The following is an 18,672-nucleotide window of genomic DNA, read 5'->3' as shown; positions in this document are numbered from 1 at the left end:
AGGGGAGAGCCTGCTTCTCTCTCTCCCTCTGCCTGCTGCTCCCCCTGCTTGTTCTCTCTCTCTCTCTCTCTCTCTCTCTCTCTCTGTCAAATAAAAAAAAAATCTGTAAAATAGAATATATAGTACTCTAGAATTCTCAGCATAAATACCTGGAGGGAGAAGAGAGAATCTTCTGTCCAGAGGGAGCCTTATTTATATATGGGCTCTTTTGTTGGGAAGAGAATCATCCCTGGACCCCCATTACTTCCCTTAGTTTTGACACATTTTCCTCTTTCTCCCCAGCTGTGTGGTGGTGATTTTGAACCCCAAGGAGAACAAGCAGCAGCACATTTTTAACACTGCCAGGTATGCTGGGGCCTGGGCATTGGGTAGCGGTGGGACTGGGGTCCTGGCGCATGCCCCCTTCCCCATGTTGCTTGGAAGCTTGAGGTGGGTGACTAACTCATTCACTGACACATGGGTTCGGCGACATTCTGTTGCCTTGTGCTAGGTAGTGATCCAGTGCTCATGATAGCGAACAGAAAAAACTGAGAATCTCTGCTCTTGTAGGGCTGACAGCTCATCGTTGGAGACAGACTAAACCAGTTGGCAAACTACTAGCTAACTTTGACCATTGCTGTGGAGGAAATGATGAGGATTAGGGCAGGTGTGCGGGCACTGACCAGTGGGGGAGAAGGGAGCCACGTCGGAGGGCCCAGGGAGGGCCTCTCGGAGGCTGAGACCTGAGAGGAGTAAGGAGGTGACCCTTGTGCAAGTGTGGGGAGAGTGTTCCAGGTAGAGGGAGCAGCAAGGGCAAAGGCCCTATAGTGGTTACAAATCTTGAGTTTTTTGAGGAGCAGCCCAGGGATTCCTGTGCCTGGAATGGAGGAGTGAGTGAAGGCGAGGTGAAGCAGAAACAGAAACCACTGCTGGGTATTGGCAATTTTTTGACTTTTTATATTGCAATAGTTTTAGACTTTAACGAACCGTACAAAGAGTGCCTGTATAACCATCTATATAGGTAATTTTTTTTCCCAAACCATTTGAGAGTAAGCCGCCGACAGGATGCCCCTGTACCTCTGAATGTTTCAGTGTATATTTCCAGGGAGGGAGGGGTTACCATTCAAAACCACAATACACTCACCAAAAGCAGGAAATTAAAATTGGTACATCACTACCATCTAGGTCTCTTTCGAGTTTTGCCATGTATCCCAAGAACGTTCTTTTTTTTTTTTTTTTTTAAGATTTCATTTATTCATGACACACACAGAGAGAGAGGGGGGCAGAGACACAGAGGGAGAAGCAGGCTCCACGGGGACTGTATCCCGGGTCTCCAGGATCACGCCCCAGGCTGAAGGCCCCGCTAAACCGCTGGGCCACTGGGGCTGCCCCCAGGAACATTCTTTATAGCAAAAGTATTCTGTCCAGAATCACGTGTTTTATTTAGTGGTCTCTTTAGTCTTTTTCAGACTGAAGCAGTTTTTTCATCTGTCCTTGACATTCCTGACCATGACACCTGAGGAGTATGGGCCAGGTATTTTGTAGAATGCCCCAGCCTTCGGTGTGTCTGATGTTTCCTCATAAACTGAGGTTCTGCAGCAGAAGGAGTGCTACTTTCTCCTTAGTGCATTCTAGCGGGAGTGGCATGGTACTGGTATCTCCTGTGACCAGTGGTGTTCACTTGGGCCCCTGACAAAGGTGGCATCTGCTTTCCCATCGTGGGGCTTTCCCACCGGGAAGCCTCTCTTTTCTTCCAGTGATTAGCGAGCATCTTGTGGGGAGCTTCTGTGAAACTGCAGATACTACCCTGTTCCTCCCCAGACTTTTGTTTACTGGTCATAGCACGGCTTTGACATATTTCAAGGCTCTGCAGAGAATTCTGATGTGTGAACAGTGCACTGCCCTGTCAGGTTAGATAACTTGGGCAGGACTTCCCTGTGTTGAGGTCTCTTCACCTCAAAACTGACTCAGAGTCCTGACTTCGAGAACGCGTCTGAGGAATCAGTGCAGCGATGCCCATATAGCATTTTGCAGAGGGCCGGGCATAGGGTCAGGGCATGCGACAGGTTAGGAGTGGCTGCACACAACAGAAACCCACAACAATCATGGCTTCAGACACAAGGGCATACTCTTCTTGCACAATGGTGGGCACCCAGATGGCTGGTGTCTCTGTAAGCATCAGGAACCCCAGTGTGCCTGTCTTTCTGTTCCACCATGCCTGTTGTGAGGCTTCTTGAGGTTGTCTCATGGTCCAAGATGGAGTTCTGGCTGTCACGTCCAGAAGGAGAACAACTGGGGATCAGATCGAAGAATCCCCTTTGAGAAGCTTTTCAGGAAATCCCACCCAGCATTTCAGCTTACCTCTCACTGGACAGAATAAATCAGGTAGCTGTGTAGCTGCAAGAGAGGTGAGGAATGTACTCCTGCTGGGGACACTGCCATCCTAATTAAAATTTGGGTTCTGATCCAAATTGGACAAGGAGGGGCAAGTGGCTATCCCATAGGCAGCTTGCCTTGTCTGCCGCTGGAGGAGTGATGGGAAGCCACCAGAGAGTTGAGGGGATGCTGATAAATGTTCTATGAGGTTGTCAAAGCTTAGAGCATTTACTTAATTATCTGCACACTAATTAACTCATGTGAGGGAGACAATCATTGGACAATTAACATAGATAAAAGGGAGAGGGAAGAGGAAAACAACAGTGTAGTCTGGGAACCATGAAACTTGCTGCCAAGAAAACGTGCAAACTAGTCTAGTCATTCAGCCCTTGTGCAGGCTGGAGAGAAACATGTTGATTGTTCATGGGTTTTCCAGAATACCTTGTGTATTTAGCAATGGAGCACATGCTGCAGGCTGTCTCCTGTGCTGTCTGCCAGGCTCCTCCCCTTAGTGCCACTCCCATCATTAGGCCAGATCCGTACCATTTCCTCCTGAATTTCTCAGGGATACAGGATGGGTGGGGTCTCAGGGAGCCCACCCCCTGCTGAGGGAGAGAAAAGGAAGGTCCCTGTACAGTGACCACCCTATCTGGGTTTGGGGCCTTTGCTTTTTCCCCCATTTCCCTTTGCCACTGCCCCCCTACTGGCAGCAGGTAAAGCAAGGAACACACTGTGTGCTGTGCTGAGCACACAGGCAGCATTGGCTCTATGGGAGCTGCTGGCACTCCCCTCTCCTGGCCTCTTTCAAGGCTTGGGAGCAAAAGGTGGGCAGAGTTGTAGGAGCACAGCCAGATGGGAGTCTGGCTGCCTGTCCTCCTTGAAACCAGTGACCAACCCCTTTCCTTACCCCCAGGAAGTCTCTGAGTGCTCTGGCCTTCTCCCCTGATGGGAAGTACATAGTGACAGGGGAGGTGAGTTGTGATGGTGATTGGGTGGGAAGGGATCTTGGGACCGCTCCTTATACCCCTGCCTTATACCCTAGAATAGCTTCTTCCCAGGCCAGAAAGCCCCTTGGCAGTTGGGGGTGGTGGCTTTTGGGCATGTCCTGGGGCAATGCCAATTTCAGCCCTAATAGCCCTTCTAGCCCTGCCTGGTACACAACTTATCAGCAGTAATGGCCCCACCTTCCCCAGAACGGGCACAGGCCTGCTGTGCGCATCTGGGACGTGGATGAGAAGAGTCAGGTGGCAGAGATGCTGGGCCACAAGTACGGCGTGGCCTGTGTGGCCTTCTCCCCCAATATGAAGCACATTGTGTCCATGGGCTACCAGCACGACATGGTACTCAACGTCTGGGACTGGAAGGTGAGATGGCCGGTGGGAGTATGGGCAGGTAACCAGCTGCCAGAGCACCCTGAGGCTCAGGCATTCAGCAAACGAAATGAGATAATTTGGTAAAGTGTTCATTTATCCAGAAAATATTTATTGAACACCTACTGGATGCTGGTCCCTGTTCTAGACATTGTGAGGCATGTGATGAGCTCTCAACTAGTGGAATTACATATTTATTTTCATGTCAACCAGCTGTGACCTTGAGCAAATGATTTGACTTCTCTGTGAGTCATCCTCATGTGTAAAATGGATATACTAGTATCTACCTTATCGAGTTCTGAGAATTCAAGAAGTTGATACAAACTGGAAGACTGGATGTTGGAACAGCTAGGGGAGGACTTGGAGGTGCAGAAATGGGTACCAAGTCCTGGCTCTCCTCATAATCTAGTGTGTGATCTTGAGCACATGACTCCACCTCTCTGAGCCTGGAAGAGGTGGGGAGAAGCACCTTCCTAGCATCTAGGACTATTGAGAGGATTACATCCTGTGAAGGCTCAGCCATGTATGAGCTATAGAGGTTGGACTCTTGGGGAGAGCTCTGGAACTTACACGTGGAAACCTTTCCAAGCCTCAGTGTCCTCTGTATTGGGAATGATATGAGTGCCACACATAGGTTTTCCCATAAAGCAGCTCACTGGAGGACTCAAAGAAAAATGACTTGGAGCAGGGGAGGGTGGGGAGATGCAGGGCTGAGGGCAAAGGCACAAACGATCCAATGGGTAGGTGCTAGAGTGAACTTCTCTGCATTGATTCTTCCAGAAAGACATCGTGGTGGCTTCCAACAAAGTATCATGCAGGGTCATTGCTCTCTCCTTCTCAGAGGACAGCAGCTATTTTGTCACCGTAGGGAACCGACACGTGAGGTTCTGGTTCTTGGAAGTCTCCACAGAAGCAAAGGTAGGTTTCTGCCCCTGCCCCCTTAGCCAAGCCTGGGGAGTAACCACTGAGGGCAGTATGGACTCCTGTTTCTACCTGAGATTTAGAGGCTGTGGTCTCAGAGGCTTTCTGGCCTCCGGTTCAGCTTCTGCTTCTGGGCCTCTCTTCAGGTGCTGTGAGGCCCTGCTGGGAAATATCTTCCCCACCCACTGACCCTGGGACCAGACCTCTTTCCTAGACTGCTGCCTTCCAGCCACTCTGCCTGGAAGTGTGTGCTGTTTTTTCTTTCCTTCTCTCCCATTTGGCAGAATGTCTCAGAGTCCTTCTATTTAGCTATGTGTCATATTCTCTGGTCGGGAGAGTTCCATGGTGACCTTGCTGGGGTCTAGGCCATGTGGACAGTGTCTTACTGTGCCCTGTTATGCCTCCAGGTGACGGGCACAGTTCCCCTCATAGGGCGTTCGGGCATCCTGGGTGAGCTGCACAACAACATCTTCTGTGGCGTGGCTTGTGGCCGGGGCAAGATGGCAGGCAACACCTTCTGTGTGTCCTACTCGGGCCTCCTTTGCCAGTTCAATGAGAAGAGAGTGCTGGAGAAGTGGATCGACTTGAAGGTACACCACCCTCCCTCCTTGCCATCAGTGGGGAAAACACTCTTCCCAGGACATGTCTCAAGGGACACTCAATGATATCCCTACCTGGTAGTTGGTCCCACTAGCTCTGGGTTTGACTGCTCAGAAGTTGTGCTTGTGAGACTCTGGGTGAGTGAGTTTCCCTCCCTGGGACTCAGGTTCCTCATCTGTAAAATGGAAAATGTAAGACACTTAGCACAGGTTCCTCATCTGTAATCTGTAAAATGTAAGGTGCTTAGCACAGTACCTGGTACCCTATAATGGGGTCAAGGCTATAATTGCTCTCCCATGACTATTAGATCCAGTTCCCATTTCTCTTCACTGAGTTCTCTTAGCTGGTGGGATGACCTGATTGATTGATTGATTGGATGACCGCATTTACAAAACAAACTAAGGGGGGATCCCTGGGTGGCTCAGTGGTTTGGTGCCTGCCTTCAGGCCAGGGCATGATCCTGGAGTCCTGGGATGTCCCACATGGTGTTCCCTGCATGGAGCCTGCTTCTCCCTCTGCCTGTGTCTCTGCCCCGCCCCACCATGAATAAGTAAATACATAAAAATATTAAAAAAAAACAAAACTAAGGTATTATTGACTTAATGTTTCAGTCAAAAAAGACTATTAAAATATGTAACATTTTCTTTTTTTAAACATTTTAAATTAAAGACTGGATATATCTCTAAATTGCAGAACCACATTTCTTCAGGATCTGAGGGTTTGAATCCACACTTTTCTTGTGTTCCCTCCTTTTCCTACTCCTGCTCTTGTGGCTCTCTTCCAGAACTCACCTTTAGGGCTAATGGCACGGTGTCAGGCCTGTGGAAGAATTTGAAATTTCGTCTGTTTTTCCTAGTTGGTTAAACATCATTTTTTTTTTCTCATTTGAATCTTCTTTTTAGAACTTTAGCAGCTCAAGCAAGTCCAAAGCTTCCAACAGATGGACGGTTAGCCCCTGAGCAGTTGTCTTAAATGACTTATAAATTAAATCCCTCTAGATTTGGAAAAGCTCCTCTAATCTGTGTCCAGAGGTCTGGCACTTCCTGCCCCTTCCATCTGTGTATCCTGGCGGGATAGATAGTCTGATAGTCTTTTCTGTATATAGTAACATTTTTCTGTGTTGCTTTGAAGTATCTCTATGAAGTTGTTTTTAAACAGTAGGGGAAAAACATAAGCCTCAAATTCAACCCTGGTACTGCATGTTACCTATCTGAAGTCACAAATTGCTGAACAGATTATTTTCCACAGACAGCTGAGTTCCTCTGTAGACAGTGATAACAGTTCTGTCACAGTTTGTGCCTCTGTCTGCCTACTGGCACGTTTTCTCCAATAGTGACTGCCATCTCCTGACTTCAGAAGTTTAAAATTTGCCAAAATGGGCTCCTCAAACCCAAGGAACTCTAAGGCTTCTCAGAGGCTGAATTCTGCTCTGTTAGTCCCTATGTCTCTGAACTGGGCCACATGCAGCACCAAGTCCACTTGAGTCCCCTTTGCCCCCACAGGTCTCCTTATCTTCATGCCTCTGTGTCAGCCAGGAGCTCATCTTCTGCGGCTGCACAGATGGGATCGTCCGCATGTTCCAGGCCCACAGCCTGCAATACCTTGCAAACCTGCCAAAACCACACTACCTTGGGGTGGACGTGGCCCAGGCTCTGGAGCCCAGGTACGGCCTAGCACAGGGTAGGAGAGGGGCCCACGCAGAGTCTGTCTCCCGACATCCATTCGTGCATCAAGCTTCATGTACCTATCTGGCTGGCCCTGCACTAGAAGGATAGAGCTATTACAAGGCAGCAAAATCTCTGCCACCATGAAGTCTGCAGTCTAGTGAGGGAGCTTGATGCCAAACAAGTTTACAAACAAGGTCATTTGAGATCGTCATAAATGCTTGGGTGAAATAAACCAGGAACTCAGGAAGGAAAGTGCCTAGGGGTCGGGCTATGTTGATTGGGAGCCAGAGGAAGTCTCTGGTGAGGAGGAGCCAGCTATGTGGAGAGGTAGGTCCTAATAGCAAGTATAAAGACCTGAAGGGGAAAGTGCCCTGGGCTTGGCGTGTTGCAGGTACAACTAGAGGCTGCATGGCCAGAGCCCAGTGTGCCAGGGAGAATGTTAGGAGACTGGTCTGAACATTGATGGAAGCCTGCAGGGGAGCTTATAGTCTTTTCTGGGGTCATTGGGCAGCCACTGGAGATTGCAGGCATTGGCATCAGTTATATGGTTGGCCTTAAGCATTAAATCTGTCTGGCTGCCATGTTGAAAGCAGGTTGAAGGGCTGAGCTATGGTGTATCTTCCCCTTTGTTGTAAGGCTATTGGGGGCAAGGGCTACCTAACTGGGTGCTGGGTGCCTGGGGCTGCCTGTTTGTAAATTGCTGGACACTACCTCCTGGGTACCTTTTCTGAGTGACACACAGTGTTGTGTTCTAGTGACCAGGCTGCCCAGCCCCCCTGCCACCTTCGCCGTGTGTGCTTTAGTTTTCTCATCTGTGAAATATAGTACCTACCTCTCGTGGATACCAAGGATTCGGTAGCTAAAGCTCTCTAATCGTCGCGTAGTAAGTGCTCAGTAAACTATAGCCTTTGTAGGGAGGCCCTAGGCCAGGGGACAGCACCCCAGCCCTGGCATAGGGACTTTTGGTCATGTGTTGGTGAGGCCAGTGTGAGAGAACTAAGGTACATACATGCCCATTATCCTTCCATGCTCAGAAAAAGGATGGAGCTTGGGTTGGGTGAGATGAGGGAAGGTGAAAATTCAGATGTTCTCAGGGGCCAGGCAGGAACTTCCAGTTAACAACCACTGTACTAGAAGCAAAAGCAAAAGAAGAAGGAGAGAAGAAGTAGAGTTGGAGTGGGAGATGAACCACACCTCAATTATAAGGGATGGCATTGCCAGGCAAGAGGCAGCTTGAGTGTCCCCAGAGGCAGCTGTCATTGATGGCAGCTTGAGTGTCACCAGAGGCAGCTGTCATTGATACTCACACTGCCATTGATGGCGACTGATAACCCATGTGGCCTTGTTAGCTTCCTCTTCTGCAGGAAGGCAGAAGCAGTCTACCCAGATACAGTGGCGCTGACCTTCGACCCCATCCATCAGTGGCTGTCCTGCGTGTATAAGGACCACAGCATCTACATCTGGGACGTCAAAGACATCAACAAAGTAGGCAAGATGTGGTCGGAGCTCTTCCACAGCTCCTACGTCTGGAACGTGGAGGTGAGCCCCTCTTCCTCTCTGCCCCTGCTCAGCTCCCATCCGGGGCTCAGCTGGGGAAAGCTTCTGCAGTTTGGGGAACCCATTCAGCCATTCCTTCACAGGATACTCATGGGCCCCAACTTGGTGCCACGTGCTGTTCTAGGTGCTGGGGACATTCGTTGGGAAGGAAACTGACAAATGTCCTGCCGTGGTGGAGCTCACATTTGGGTGGGAGAGTAATCTCATACACATCATCAGTGACAGCCAAGCAGCACTACCTCTCCAAAGAAAAATAAAACCAGGGGAAGAGAGACCAGGGGTGCTCTCTGAGAACTTGACCTTCAAGCAGAGACCTGCAGGGAGTGAGGGGCAGAGGCATGCAGCCACTTGGGAGGACCGTGGCAGGAGCGTGTATACCTCATAGAGCTTGCTGTGGAGAGCTATTTGTGTAGGTTAGTGCTCTTTAAAGTGTTGAAATTTTCGGAGAATGAGTCTTTGGGGGTGTTTTCATTCTCTAAAGCTGTTCTAAGTTTTCCTTGCAGATAAGACAACTGGTGGGGAAATAATTGTATTCTACCTCTTTTCCCTCCTGAAAATTTCATACTGTGAGGAACATTTGTCCTAGAGAAATTATGTTTTCAGTGGCCCAGTTCAGAATTAGGAGAAATAACTCGATCCTTTTCAACAACCATTATTCAGCCCTTTGTTCGGATCCATCTGCCTTTCATAGATCGGACATTTCTGTTGATAGCACTTTACTCAACAAGAATGTTTTTTAAGTAACTTTAAAATTTTATATATAAATATATTCTCCTTGAAAAAAGGGTGAAATGTTTCAAAGCTAAAGTCTGTTTTGATCTGCCCACCCCCCAATCCTGTTCACTTTCACCCTCACCTTTGTTATTAGTTTATTATGTTTTCTTTCAGTTCTTTTCCTTTGCATTTGCCTATTATTTATGTGTATCTTTCTCCTCAACAAAAATATCTGTGAGTGCATCTTTTTATCAGTTCTGGAAAGAACAGCCAGTACAGATTTAAAAATTGCCTCTACCCCATTCTTTCTCTTCTTCTGCAACTCCTAATGTCCTAACCCTCTTTGTCCTTCAATTTTTTTTTTAAATAACAGATCTAGAAAATCACACAAAGGAAATGTACAGTTTATTGATAATTGTTAGGAGCTATTGATGCTCAATGCCTAGATCCATCTATTCCTTGGGGGTTGCAATATGGTGATATTCTAATTCTATCATTTCTTTTTATTAGTTGGACTACTTATATGAAGAAACACTTCCCCTCATCTACCATTTGGTCACCCAGTGGTACACTTCATATAGGAAAGGCAGGATAAATGCTTGATTCTTTCCCTTTATTTACCAGTTTTCAAGATAATGAATTGGTTCCCTGTCCTCTAAAGGTAACTAGTTGTTTTTATTTAATATCATTATACACTCATATGTAAATATATTGGATATATTTTAATCCATTGCAATTATTAACATTATGGAAGCTCAAATTGTCCCATCTTTGACCATTGGGAGCCTCTTCAAGTTGGCTTCTGAGTCCTCTGGACATGACCCTTGTAGTCTTTCTTTGGTAGCTACCTTTTGTTTTTTGAGATGACAAGATATTCCAGCTTCATCTTGTACATTTCCTATCCCAGACTGGAATCAATCATTTCTTAAAGAAGCCCTAAGTTTTGATTTCAAGTTGAATTGGTACTTCAAATTCATAGTCTGAGTGTTGGGGATGCTCATAGGTATTAGACTGATCCTTCCAGAATGCTAAAGACACGGGGGATGATGGAATTAGAATATCCCCGTTAATCATTTATTTATTCTCACATTATGTGTACAACAGTCTAAGAATGACAATTACTCAATTTTAAAAAGAGTTAAAACAATTTTTTTGTATATGTTCTCCATTCTCTCCCAATTTTAAAAAATAGTTATTCAACATCTATGTGACCTGCTCTTGTAGCCATTATATACCATGTTCTCTTCCTTCTGACCCCATTTATTTAGGGGAGTGTAAGTGTACATATGTATTGTGTTAAAATACAGATAGCATAAAATTTGCCATTTAATTTACTTGTTTTGAGAGAGCGTATGCATGCATGCATGCACGTGCAGGTTCAGGGGAAGGAGCAGAGGGAGAGTGAGAGAGAAAATCTTAAGCAAACTGCAGGATCAGTGTAGAGCCCAATGTAGGGCTCAATCTCACGACACTGAGATCACAACCTAAAACAAAATTAAGAGTCAGACACTTAACTGACTGACCCACCCAGACCCCCCTAAATCATTTTAAAATGTACAATTCAGTGGCATTTAGTACACTCATAGTGTTGTACAACCATCCCTATTATCTAGTTCTAGAATATTTTCATCACTCTAAAAGGAAACTCTGTACCCATTAACCAATCACTCCCTATTCCCATTCCCCCAGCCCTAACCTGCTTTCTATTGGTATGGATTTGCTTGTTCTAAATATTTCATACAAATGGAATGATAGAATATGTGGACTTTGTGTCTGGCTTCTTTTCTTTAGTATGTTTTCAAAGTTTTGGGTCTTGGTTTTTAAGACTTTTAATTATTTGAGAGAGAGAGCACAAGCAAGGAGAGGAGCAGAGGGAGAAGCAGACTCCCCACTGATCAGGCAGCCCGATGTGGGGCTCAATCTCAGGACTCTAAGGCCATGGCCTGAGCTGAAGGCAGACACTTAACCAACTGAGCCACCCAGACACCTCTCTTTTTAAGGTTTATCTGTGTTGTAATGTTTCAGTACTTTATAAGGTTGAATAATATTCCATTGTGCAGATACACCACATTTTATTCATCTGTTCATCAGTTGGTGGACATTTGTGTTGTTTCTACCTTTTGGCTATTATGAATAGTACTGCTATGAATGTTCATGTATAAGGTTTGAATATCTGGTTTCAGTTCTTTTGGGTATATACCCATGAGCAGAATTGCTGGGCCATATGGTAAATCTTGTTAGCTTTTTGAGGAACCATCAGGGTATATACCCATGAGCAGAATTGCTGGGTCATATGGTAAATCTTGTTAGCTTTTTGAGGAACCATCAAACTTTTCCATAGCAACTGCACCATTTTACATTCCTTTTTTTTTTATTTATATATTTAAATAATCTCTGTACCCCAATGGGGTTCAAACTCACGGCCCTGAGATTAAGAGTCATACACTTCCTTTTTTCTTTTTAAAGATTTCATTTATTCATGAGAGACAGAGACAGAGGACCAGAGACAGAGGCAGAGGAAGACACAGGCTTCCTGTAAGGAGCCTGATGTGGGACTCAATCCTGGATCCCAGGATCATGCCCTGAGCCGAAAGTAGATGCCCAATTGCTGAGCCACCAAGGCATCCCAAGAGTGATACACTTCCAACTGAGCCAGCCAGGCACCCCTCACCATTTTACATTACCACCAGTGATGTAGGAGAATTCCAATTTCTCTACATCCTTACCAGCACGAGTTTTTTTGATTTTTGCTTTAAATTATAGCTATCTTAGTGTTTGTGAAGTGGTACTATATTGTAGTTTTGACTTGCATTTCCCTAATGGTTAGTGATGTTGAACCTCTTTTTTTTTTTTTTTTTTTTTTTTTAACCTCTTTCATATACTAGTTGGTAATTTGTATATCTTTGAAGAAATGTGTATTCAAATTTTTTGCCCATTTTTTACTTGGGTTGTTTGTCTTCTTCCTGTTGAATTGTAAGAGTTCTTTATATATTCTGGATACTAGACCCTATTAGATATATGCTTTGCAAATATTTTCTCTCATTTTTTGTTATCTTTTCACTTTTTTTGATGGTATCCTTTGATGTACAGAGGTTTTTAATTTTTTTTTTTTTAAATCCCAGGGATCCCATAGGTTTTTAATTTTGATGAAGTCTAATTTATCTATTTTTTTCTTTTGTTGCTTGTATCTTTGGTGTCATAGCTATAAAGAACCGTTGCTAAATCCACAATCATGAAGATTTGCTTTTCTTTTAAGAGTTTTATTGTTTTAGGGGCTCCTGGGTGGCTCAGTCAGTTAAAAGTGTCTGACTCTCTGTCTCAGCTCAGGTCTTGATCTCAGCGTTAGGAGTTCAGGTCCCATGTTGGGCTCCATGCTGGAGCACTTAAAAAAAAAAAAGTTTGGGGGATCCCTGGGTGGCTCAGTGGTTTAGTGCCTGCCTTTGGTCCAGGGCGTGATCCTGGAGTCCCGGGATCAAGTCCCACATTAGGCTCCCTGCATGGAGCCTGCTTCTCCCTCTGCCTATCTCTCTCTGTCTGTCTCTCTCTCTCTCTTCCTCTCTGTCTCTCATGAATAAATAAATAAATAAATCTTCAAAAAAATAAATAAAAAGTTTCATTGTTTTAGCTCTTCCATTTATGTCTTTGATCTCTTTTGAGTTAATTTTTTTTTTTTAAGATTTTATTTATTTATTCATGAGAGACACAGAGAGGTGAAGACACAGGCAGAGGGAGAAGCAGGCTCCATGCAGGGAGCCTGATGTGGGACTCGATCCCAGGTCTCTAAGATCATGCCCTGGGATGAAGACAGCGCTAAACTGCTGAGCCACTGGGGCTGCCCCTTGAGTTAATTTTTGTATATACTTGATGCAGAGGTCCAACTTCATTATTTTGCATTTGTTTTGTTTTTTAAGATTTTATTTATTTATTCAGGAGAGACACACAGAGAGAGAGGCAGAGACATAGGCAGAGGGAGAAGCAGGCTCCCTGCAGGGAGTCTGATGCAGGACTCCGTCCCCAGATAGGAATCACACCCTGAGCCAAAGGCAGCTGCTCAACCACTGAACCACCCAGGTGTCCCTAACAACTTTGGGATTTGTTTGTTTGATCAATATTCATTTGAGTATTTGGGATCTCTTACAATTCCATATGAATTTTATTTTTATTTTATTTTTTAATTTTTTTTTCCATATGAATTTTAGGATCATGTTTTCCATTTCTGGGGAAAAGAAAAAAGACTGTTTATCTCCATTGTAATCTTTATTTTCTTCTTCCTTATAGCTTTTGGTTTAGTTTGCTATTGTTTTTCTGGTTTCTTAAGGTGAGACATTCTTGATTTAAGATCTTTTTTTTTTAAGATTTTTTTTAATTTTGAGAGAGTGCACACACAATGGGAGGGGAACAGAGGGAGGGATAATCCCAGAGGAAAGGAGAATCTCTGGGCCAATTGTGGAGCTCAACATGAGGCTCCATCCCATGACCCCAAGATCACAATCTGAGCCAAAACCAAGAGTTGAACATTTAACTGTGCCACCCAGGCGCACCTGAGATGATGATGATGATGATGATGATGATAACCATTATCTTTTTTTTAAGATGGGATTTTTTTAAAGATTTTGTTTTTTTATTTGAGAGAGAGAAAGAGAAAGCATGGGCAGGGAGAGGGGCAGAGGGAGAAGCAGACTCCTAACTGAGCATGGAGCCCAGTGAGGAGCTCAGTCCCAGGACTCTGGGGTCATGACCTGAGCCAAAGACAGACACTTAACCAACTGAGCCACCCAGATGCCTGTTTTAAAAAAAAAATTTTTTTTAATTCATTAGAGAGAATGAGCTAGGGAGGGGCAGAGGGAGAAGCAGAACCCTGCTGAACAAGGAGTGGACCCAGGACTCTGGGATCATGACCTAAGCTGAGGTAGACACTTAACCAACTGAGCACCCAGGAGCCCCAATCTGCTTTTTTTTAAAGATTATTTATTATTTATTCATAAGAGACACAGAGAGGCAGAGACATAAGCAGAGGGAGAAGCAGGCTCCATGCAGGAAGCCCAATGTGGGACTCGATCCCAGGACTCCAGGATCACATTCTGAGCCAAAGACAGACACTCAACTGCTGAGCCTCCTAGGCGTCCTGTCAACCTGCTTTTCTAATGTAGGCATTTAGAGCTGTAAGTTTCTCTCTGAGCGTTGCTTTTGCTGCATGCCATAATTTTGGTATATTGTGTTTTCATTATCATTTGTCTCACAGTATTTTCTGATTTCTCTTTGATTGCTTCTTTGACCCATTGATTGTGTAAAAGTGTATGGTTTAATATTTATGTATTTGTTAATTCTCCAAATTTCCTACTGTTATTTGTAATTTCATTCCAATTGTGGTTGGAGAAGATTGTATGATTACAGTTTTTTTAAATGTATTGACTTATTTTGTTACCTAATGTGTGGTCTGTTCTGGAGAATGCCCCATGTTCACTTGAGAACATGGATTTTGCTGTTATTGGGTGGCATAGTCTTTATACATTTGTTAATCTGTTTGGTTTATAGTGTTTTTTGCAGGCCTCTGTTTCCTTATTGATAATTTCCCTAGAGCTGTCTTTTTTTTTTTTTTTTTTTAAGATTTTATTTATTTATTTATGAGAGACAGAGAGAGAGAGAGAGGCAGAGTCACAGGCAGAGAGAGAAGCAGGCTCCATGCAGGGAGCCCGATGTGGGCCTCCATCCCGGGACTCTGGGATCACTCTGGGATCCGAAGGCAGATGCTAAACCGCTGAGCCACCCAGGGATCCCAAAACTTTTTTTTTTTTTTTTAAGGATTTTATTTATTCATGAGACACACAGAGAGAGGCAGAGATATAGGCAGAGGAAGAAGCAGGCTCCCTGCAGGGAGTCTGATGTGGGACTCAGTCCCCAGATAGGGATCACACCCTGAGCCAAAGGCAGACACTTAACCAACTGAGCCACCTAGGTTCCCCCTCTCCTTCATGTTTATTTTTTTTTATTTTTATTTTTTAAGATTTATTTATTCATGAGAGACACAGAGAGAGAGAGGCAGAGGGAGAAGCAGGGTCCATGCAGGGAGCCCGATGTGGGACTCGATCCTGGGTCTCCAGGATCATGCCCTGGGCCGAAGGCGGCGCTAAACCGCTGAGCCACCTGGGCTGCCCGCTCCTTCAGGTTTATTTTATTTTTTTTTTAAGATTTATTTATTTATTTATGATAGACATAGAGAGAGACAGAGAGGTGCAGACACAGGAGGAGGGAGAAGCAGGCTCCATGCCGGGAGCCCAACGTGGGACTCGATCCTGGGACTCCAGGATCGCGCCCTGGGCCAAAGGCAGGCGCCAAACCGCTGAGCCACCCAGGGATCCCTGCTCCTTCATGTTTAAAGGGTAGTTTTGGAAGGGAGAAGAAATGTGTGGGAAATATCAGAAAGGGAGGCAGAACATAAAGACTCCTAACTTTGAGAAACGAACTAGGGGTGGTGGAAGGGGGGTGGAGGTGAATGGGTGACGGGCACTGAGGGGGGCACTTGACGGGATGAGCACTGGGTGTTATTCTGTATGTTGGCAAATTGAACATCAATAAAAAATAAATTTATTATAAAAAAATCTAAAGGGTAGTTTTGCTAGGTACAGAATTCTTGGTTAACAATTTTTTCTCTGTAGTACTTTAAATATGTTGTCCCACTGCCTTCTGGTTTCTATGGTTTCTGTTGAGACACCAACTGTTAATTTTATTGAAGATCCTTTGTATGGAATAAGTCATCTATCTCTTGTTGCTTTCAAGATTTTGTCTGGCTTTTGGCTTTCAGTAATTTGTGATGTGTCTTGACATGAATCTTTTTTAGTCTGTTTATCCTGCTTGGAGTTTTTTCAGCTTCTTGAATGTGTTGATACATGTCTTACATCAAATTTGAGAAGTTTTAGCCTCTATTTTTTCAAATATTTTTTGTGCCTCTTTCTTTCTAGACTTCTATGTGTGTATGTTGATGTTCTCTGTGGTCTTCTATAGGTTCCTTAGGTTCTACTCATTTTTCTTAAAATTTTTTCATTCTGATCCTTAGACTGGGTAATTTCAATTGACCTATTTTTGCTTCACTGATTCATTCTTATGCTCACTATATTTGCAGTTGAACCCTACTGAATTTTTATTTTAGTTATTATACTTTACAGCTCTAGATTTCTATTTGGTTCCTTTTTATAATTTTTTTATTGATATTCCATATTTGATGTGACATTGTTCTTCTGGTTTCCTTTAGTCCTTTGTCCACAATTTCCTTGATCTTTTTCAGTATATTTAAGACAGTTGATTTAAATTCTTTGTTTAATAAGTCCAATCTGGGCTTCCTCAGGCAGTTTCTCTTAATTTCTGTTTTCCTGTGAATGGGCTGTGCTTTCTTCTTTTCTTCTCTTTCATTATTTTTTGTTGAAAACTGGGTATTTCGACTATTATAATGTGATAACTCTGGCAATCAAATTCTCCTCCCTGCTAGGGTTTGTTATGTGGGTTGTAATTGTTTAGTGATTTTTCTGAACTACTTTTGTAAAGATTGTATTCTTTTTCTTTTTTTTCTTTTTTTTCTTTATGATAGTCACAGAGAGAGAGAGAGAGGCAGAGACACAGGCAGAGGGAGAAGCAGGCTCCATGCACTGGGAGCCCGACGTGGGACTCGATCCCGGGTCTCCAGGATTGCACCCTGGGCCAAAGGCAGGCGCCAAACCGCTGCGCCACCCAGGGTTCCCTGTATTCTTTTTCATGTGTGGTCACTGAAGTCTCTTTTCCATTATCTGAGTAGTCAGCTAATGATTTGACAGTAGTTTCCTTAAATGTCAAAATTCAGCAGCTTCTTTCTTTTTTAAGCTCCTCCTGGTTATTGTAAGTTAGATTCGGGGTTCTGAAAAAGTTGATTCTGATAGTTTTTTTCCAGCTTAAGGTTGCTTTGGTGGAGGGATAGTTTTTGGAGTTCCCTACTGTGCCATTTTCAGTGATGTCACTTGACCCATATTTATTCTTTGTTCTACAAGTAACAGATATTTACATATAGACATTTGTTGACATCTCCAGTTGTTTTTGTAGTTCAGAGTTCATTCTTTGGAAGACTTGTCAGGAACAGTTCATGAGCCACCCAGGGATCCTTTATTTCTGGTTTTTCTAATTGTGATTTAGGTTGCTATCCATATCTCAGATCATTTTCTTAATGTCTTCTAGCTTATCTTGAAATAGTAAGTTACAGTTTTGATTTGTTTTGTGGAAATATGTTTCTGGTGTGCTTTCTTTCTTTTCCTTTTGTTTTAACTTTGGGACTTGAGTTTGGTCCTTTTTTTGTTTTCCTTTTTATGTAACACTAGTTTTTCTGAATTTTTAGAAGTTGGTATAGTTTGTGGCATGCCTGGCATGAGACTTCATCTGGGGATTGTGAGGTTGAGCTCCATCTTGGGTATAGACATTCCTTAAAAAAAAAAAAAAAAAAAACACACAGAAGTTGGTGTTCAAAACATTTTCCTACTTCTCAGGAAAAAATTCCATCTTCCATGATTTTTATACTGTTTAAAAAAATATGGCAGCTTGCCTTTTGATATTTCCTTGTTATGTTCCTGTTTATGTGTACCTCTACTTTGTTCTAAGCCTCCCCTTTACTCTGGCTCTCCTGGCTCTCTCTTGATCAGTTTTGTTTCCACTCAGTAGTTTGCCCTCAGGATAGGCCTTTGTCCTCAAAGAGAGCCCTGGCAGGTCAGTTTTGAGAGTTTATGGGCTTCACTGCTCCAGACTTCTAAATGCCAAACCTAGCACTCTACTATTGAAGAAGATGAAACCCTCCTGATTTGATTCACATCTTAGCTCCTAAAAGCTCCCTCACTGACCTAGCAATATCAACTATTTCTTCAAACTCCCCTTCAGACCTAACTGCCAAACCTTGCAGTTAAACCACTATTGGAGAGGATAAAACCCTCCCAATTTAAACTGTTCAGTTTGGCCTGTTGTACCTTCCCATGAATACCTGTTGGCTACTTTGGGTTATCCTTTGTTGGATCTGTCAGGGTCTTCATTGCTTCCCTCTACTTTCTCTCATACACATGATGATGTGTAGATCTTATGACTAGAGGTAGTTTGTCCCTACCTGCTTATCTTTTGGGAGTTAAGAGAATATCTTATCACCTAGTTTTGCTGTATTGTTGTTCATGTGGTTTTGGTCACTCATTTTTATGTGGGGATTTTTTAAATTTAATCATTTAGAGAGTGCATGTGTGCAAGTTGAGGGAGGGACAGAGGGAGAGAATCTTCAAGCAGACTCAGGCTGAGTGCAGAGTCTGAGGCGGGGCTCGGCCCTATGACCCTGAGATCATGACCTGAGCCAAAACCAAGAGTCGAATGTTTAACCAACTGAGCCACCTAGGTGCCTTGTGTGGGTTTTTTAGATTAAAAAAAATCTATGCTGCTGCTATTATCATCTCAGAACTCAGTGTTCCATATTTTGAAATTCCTTTATATGTTATTTC

The 18,672-nt window shown here is 44.0% G+C and overlaps 1 protein-coding gene across 1 annotated transcript in view; it reads left to right on the top strand.

Moving 5' to 3' along the window:
• WDR62 (WD repeat domain 62) overlaps window positions 1–18,672 on the top strand; it is a 47,356-nt gene that overhangs the window by 4,753 nt on the left and 23,931 nt on the right. Inside the window, exons 3-9 of the mRNA XM_072772679.1 lie at window positions 283–345; window positions 3,269–3,326; window positions 3,549–3,719; window positions 4,506–4,643; window positions 5,054–5,236; window positions 6,749–6,909; window positions 8,263–8,452. Coding sequence (XP_072628780.1) covers window positions 283–345; window positions 3,269–3,326; window positions 3,549–3,719; window positions 4,506–4,643; window positions 5,054–5,236; window positions 6,749–6,909; window positions 8,263–8,452 — 964 coding nt within the window. The remainder of the gene's footprint in view (window positions 1–282; window positions 346–3,268; window positions 3,327–3,548; window positions 3,720–4,505; window positions 4,644–5,053; window positions 5,237–6,748; window positions 6,910–8,262; window positions 8,453–18,672) is intronic.

The sequence above is a fragment of the Canis lupus genome, chromosome 1, assembly GCF_048164855.1.
Source record: "Canis lupus baileyi chromosome 1, mCanLup2.hap1, whole genome shotgun sequence".
Lineage (NCBI taxonomy): Eukaryota > Metazoa > Chordata > Mammalia > Carnivora > Canidae > Canis > Canis lupus.
Note: the sequence above shows the minus strand (reverse complement) of the source record. Positions and strands in the feature narration are given on the sequence as shown.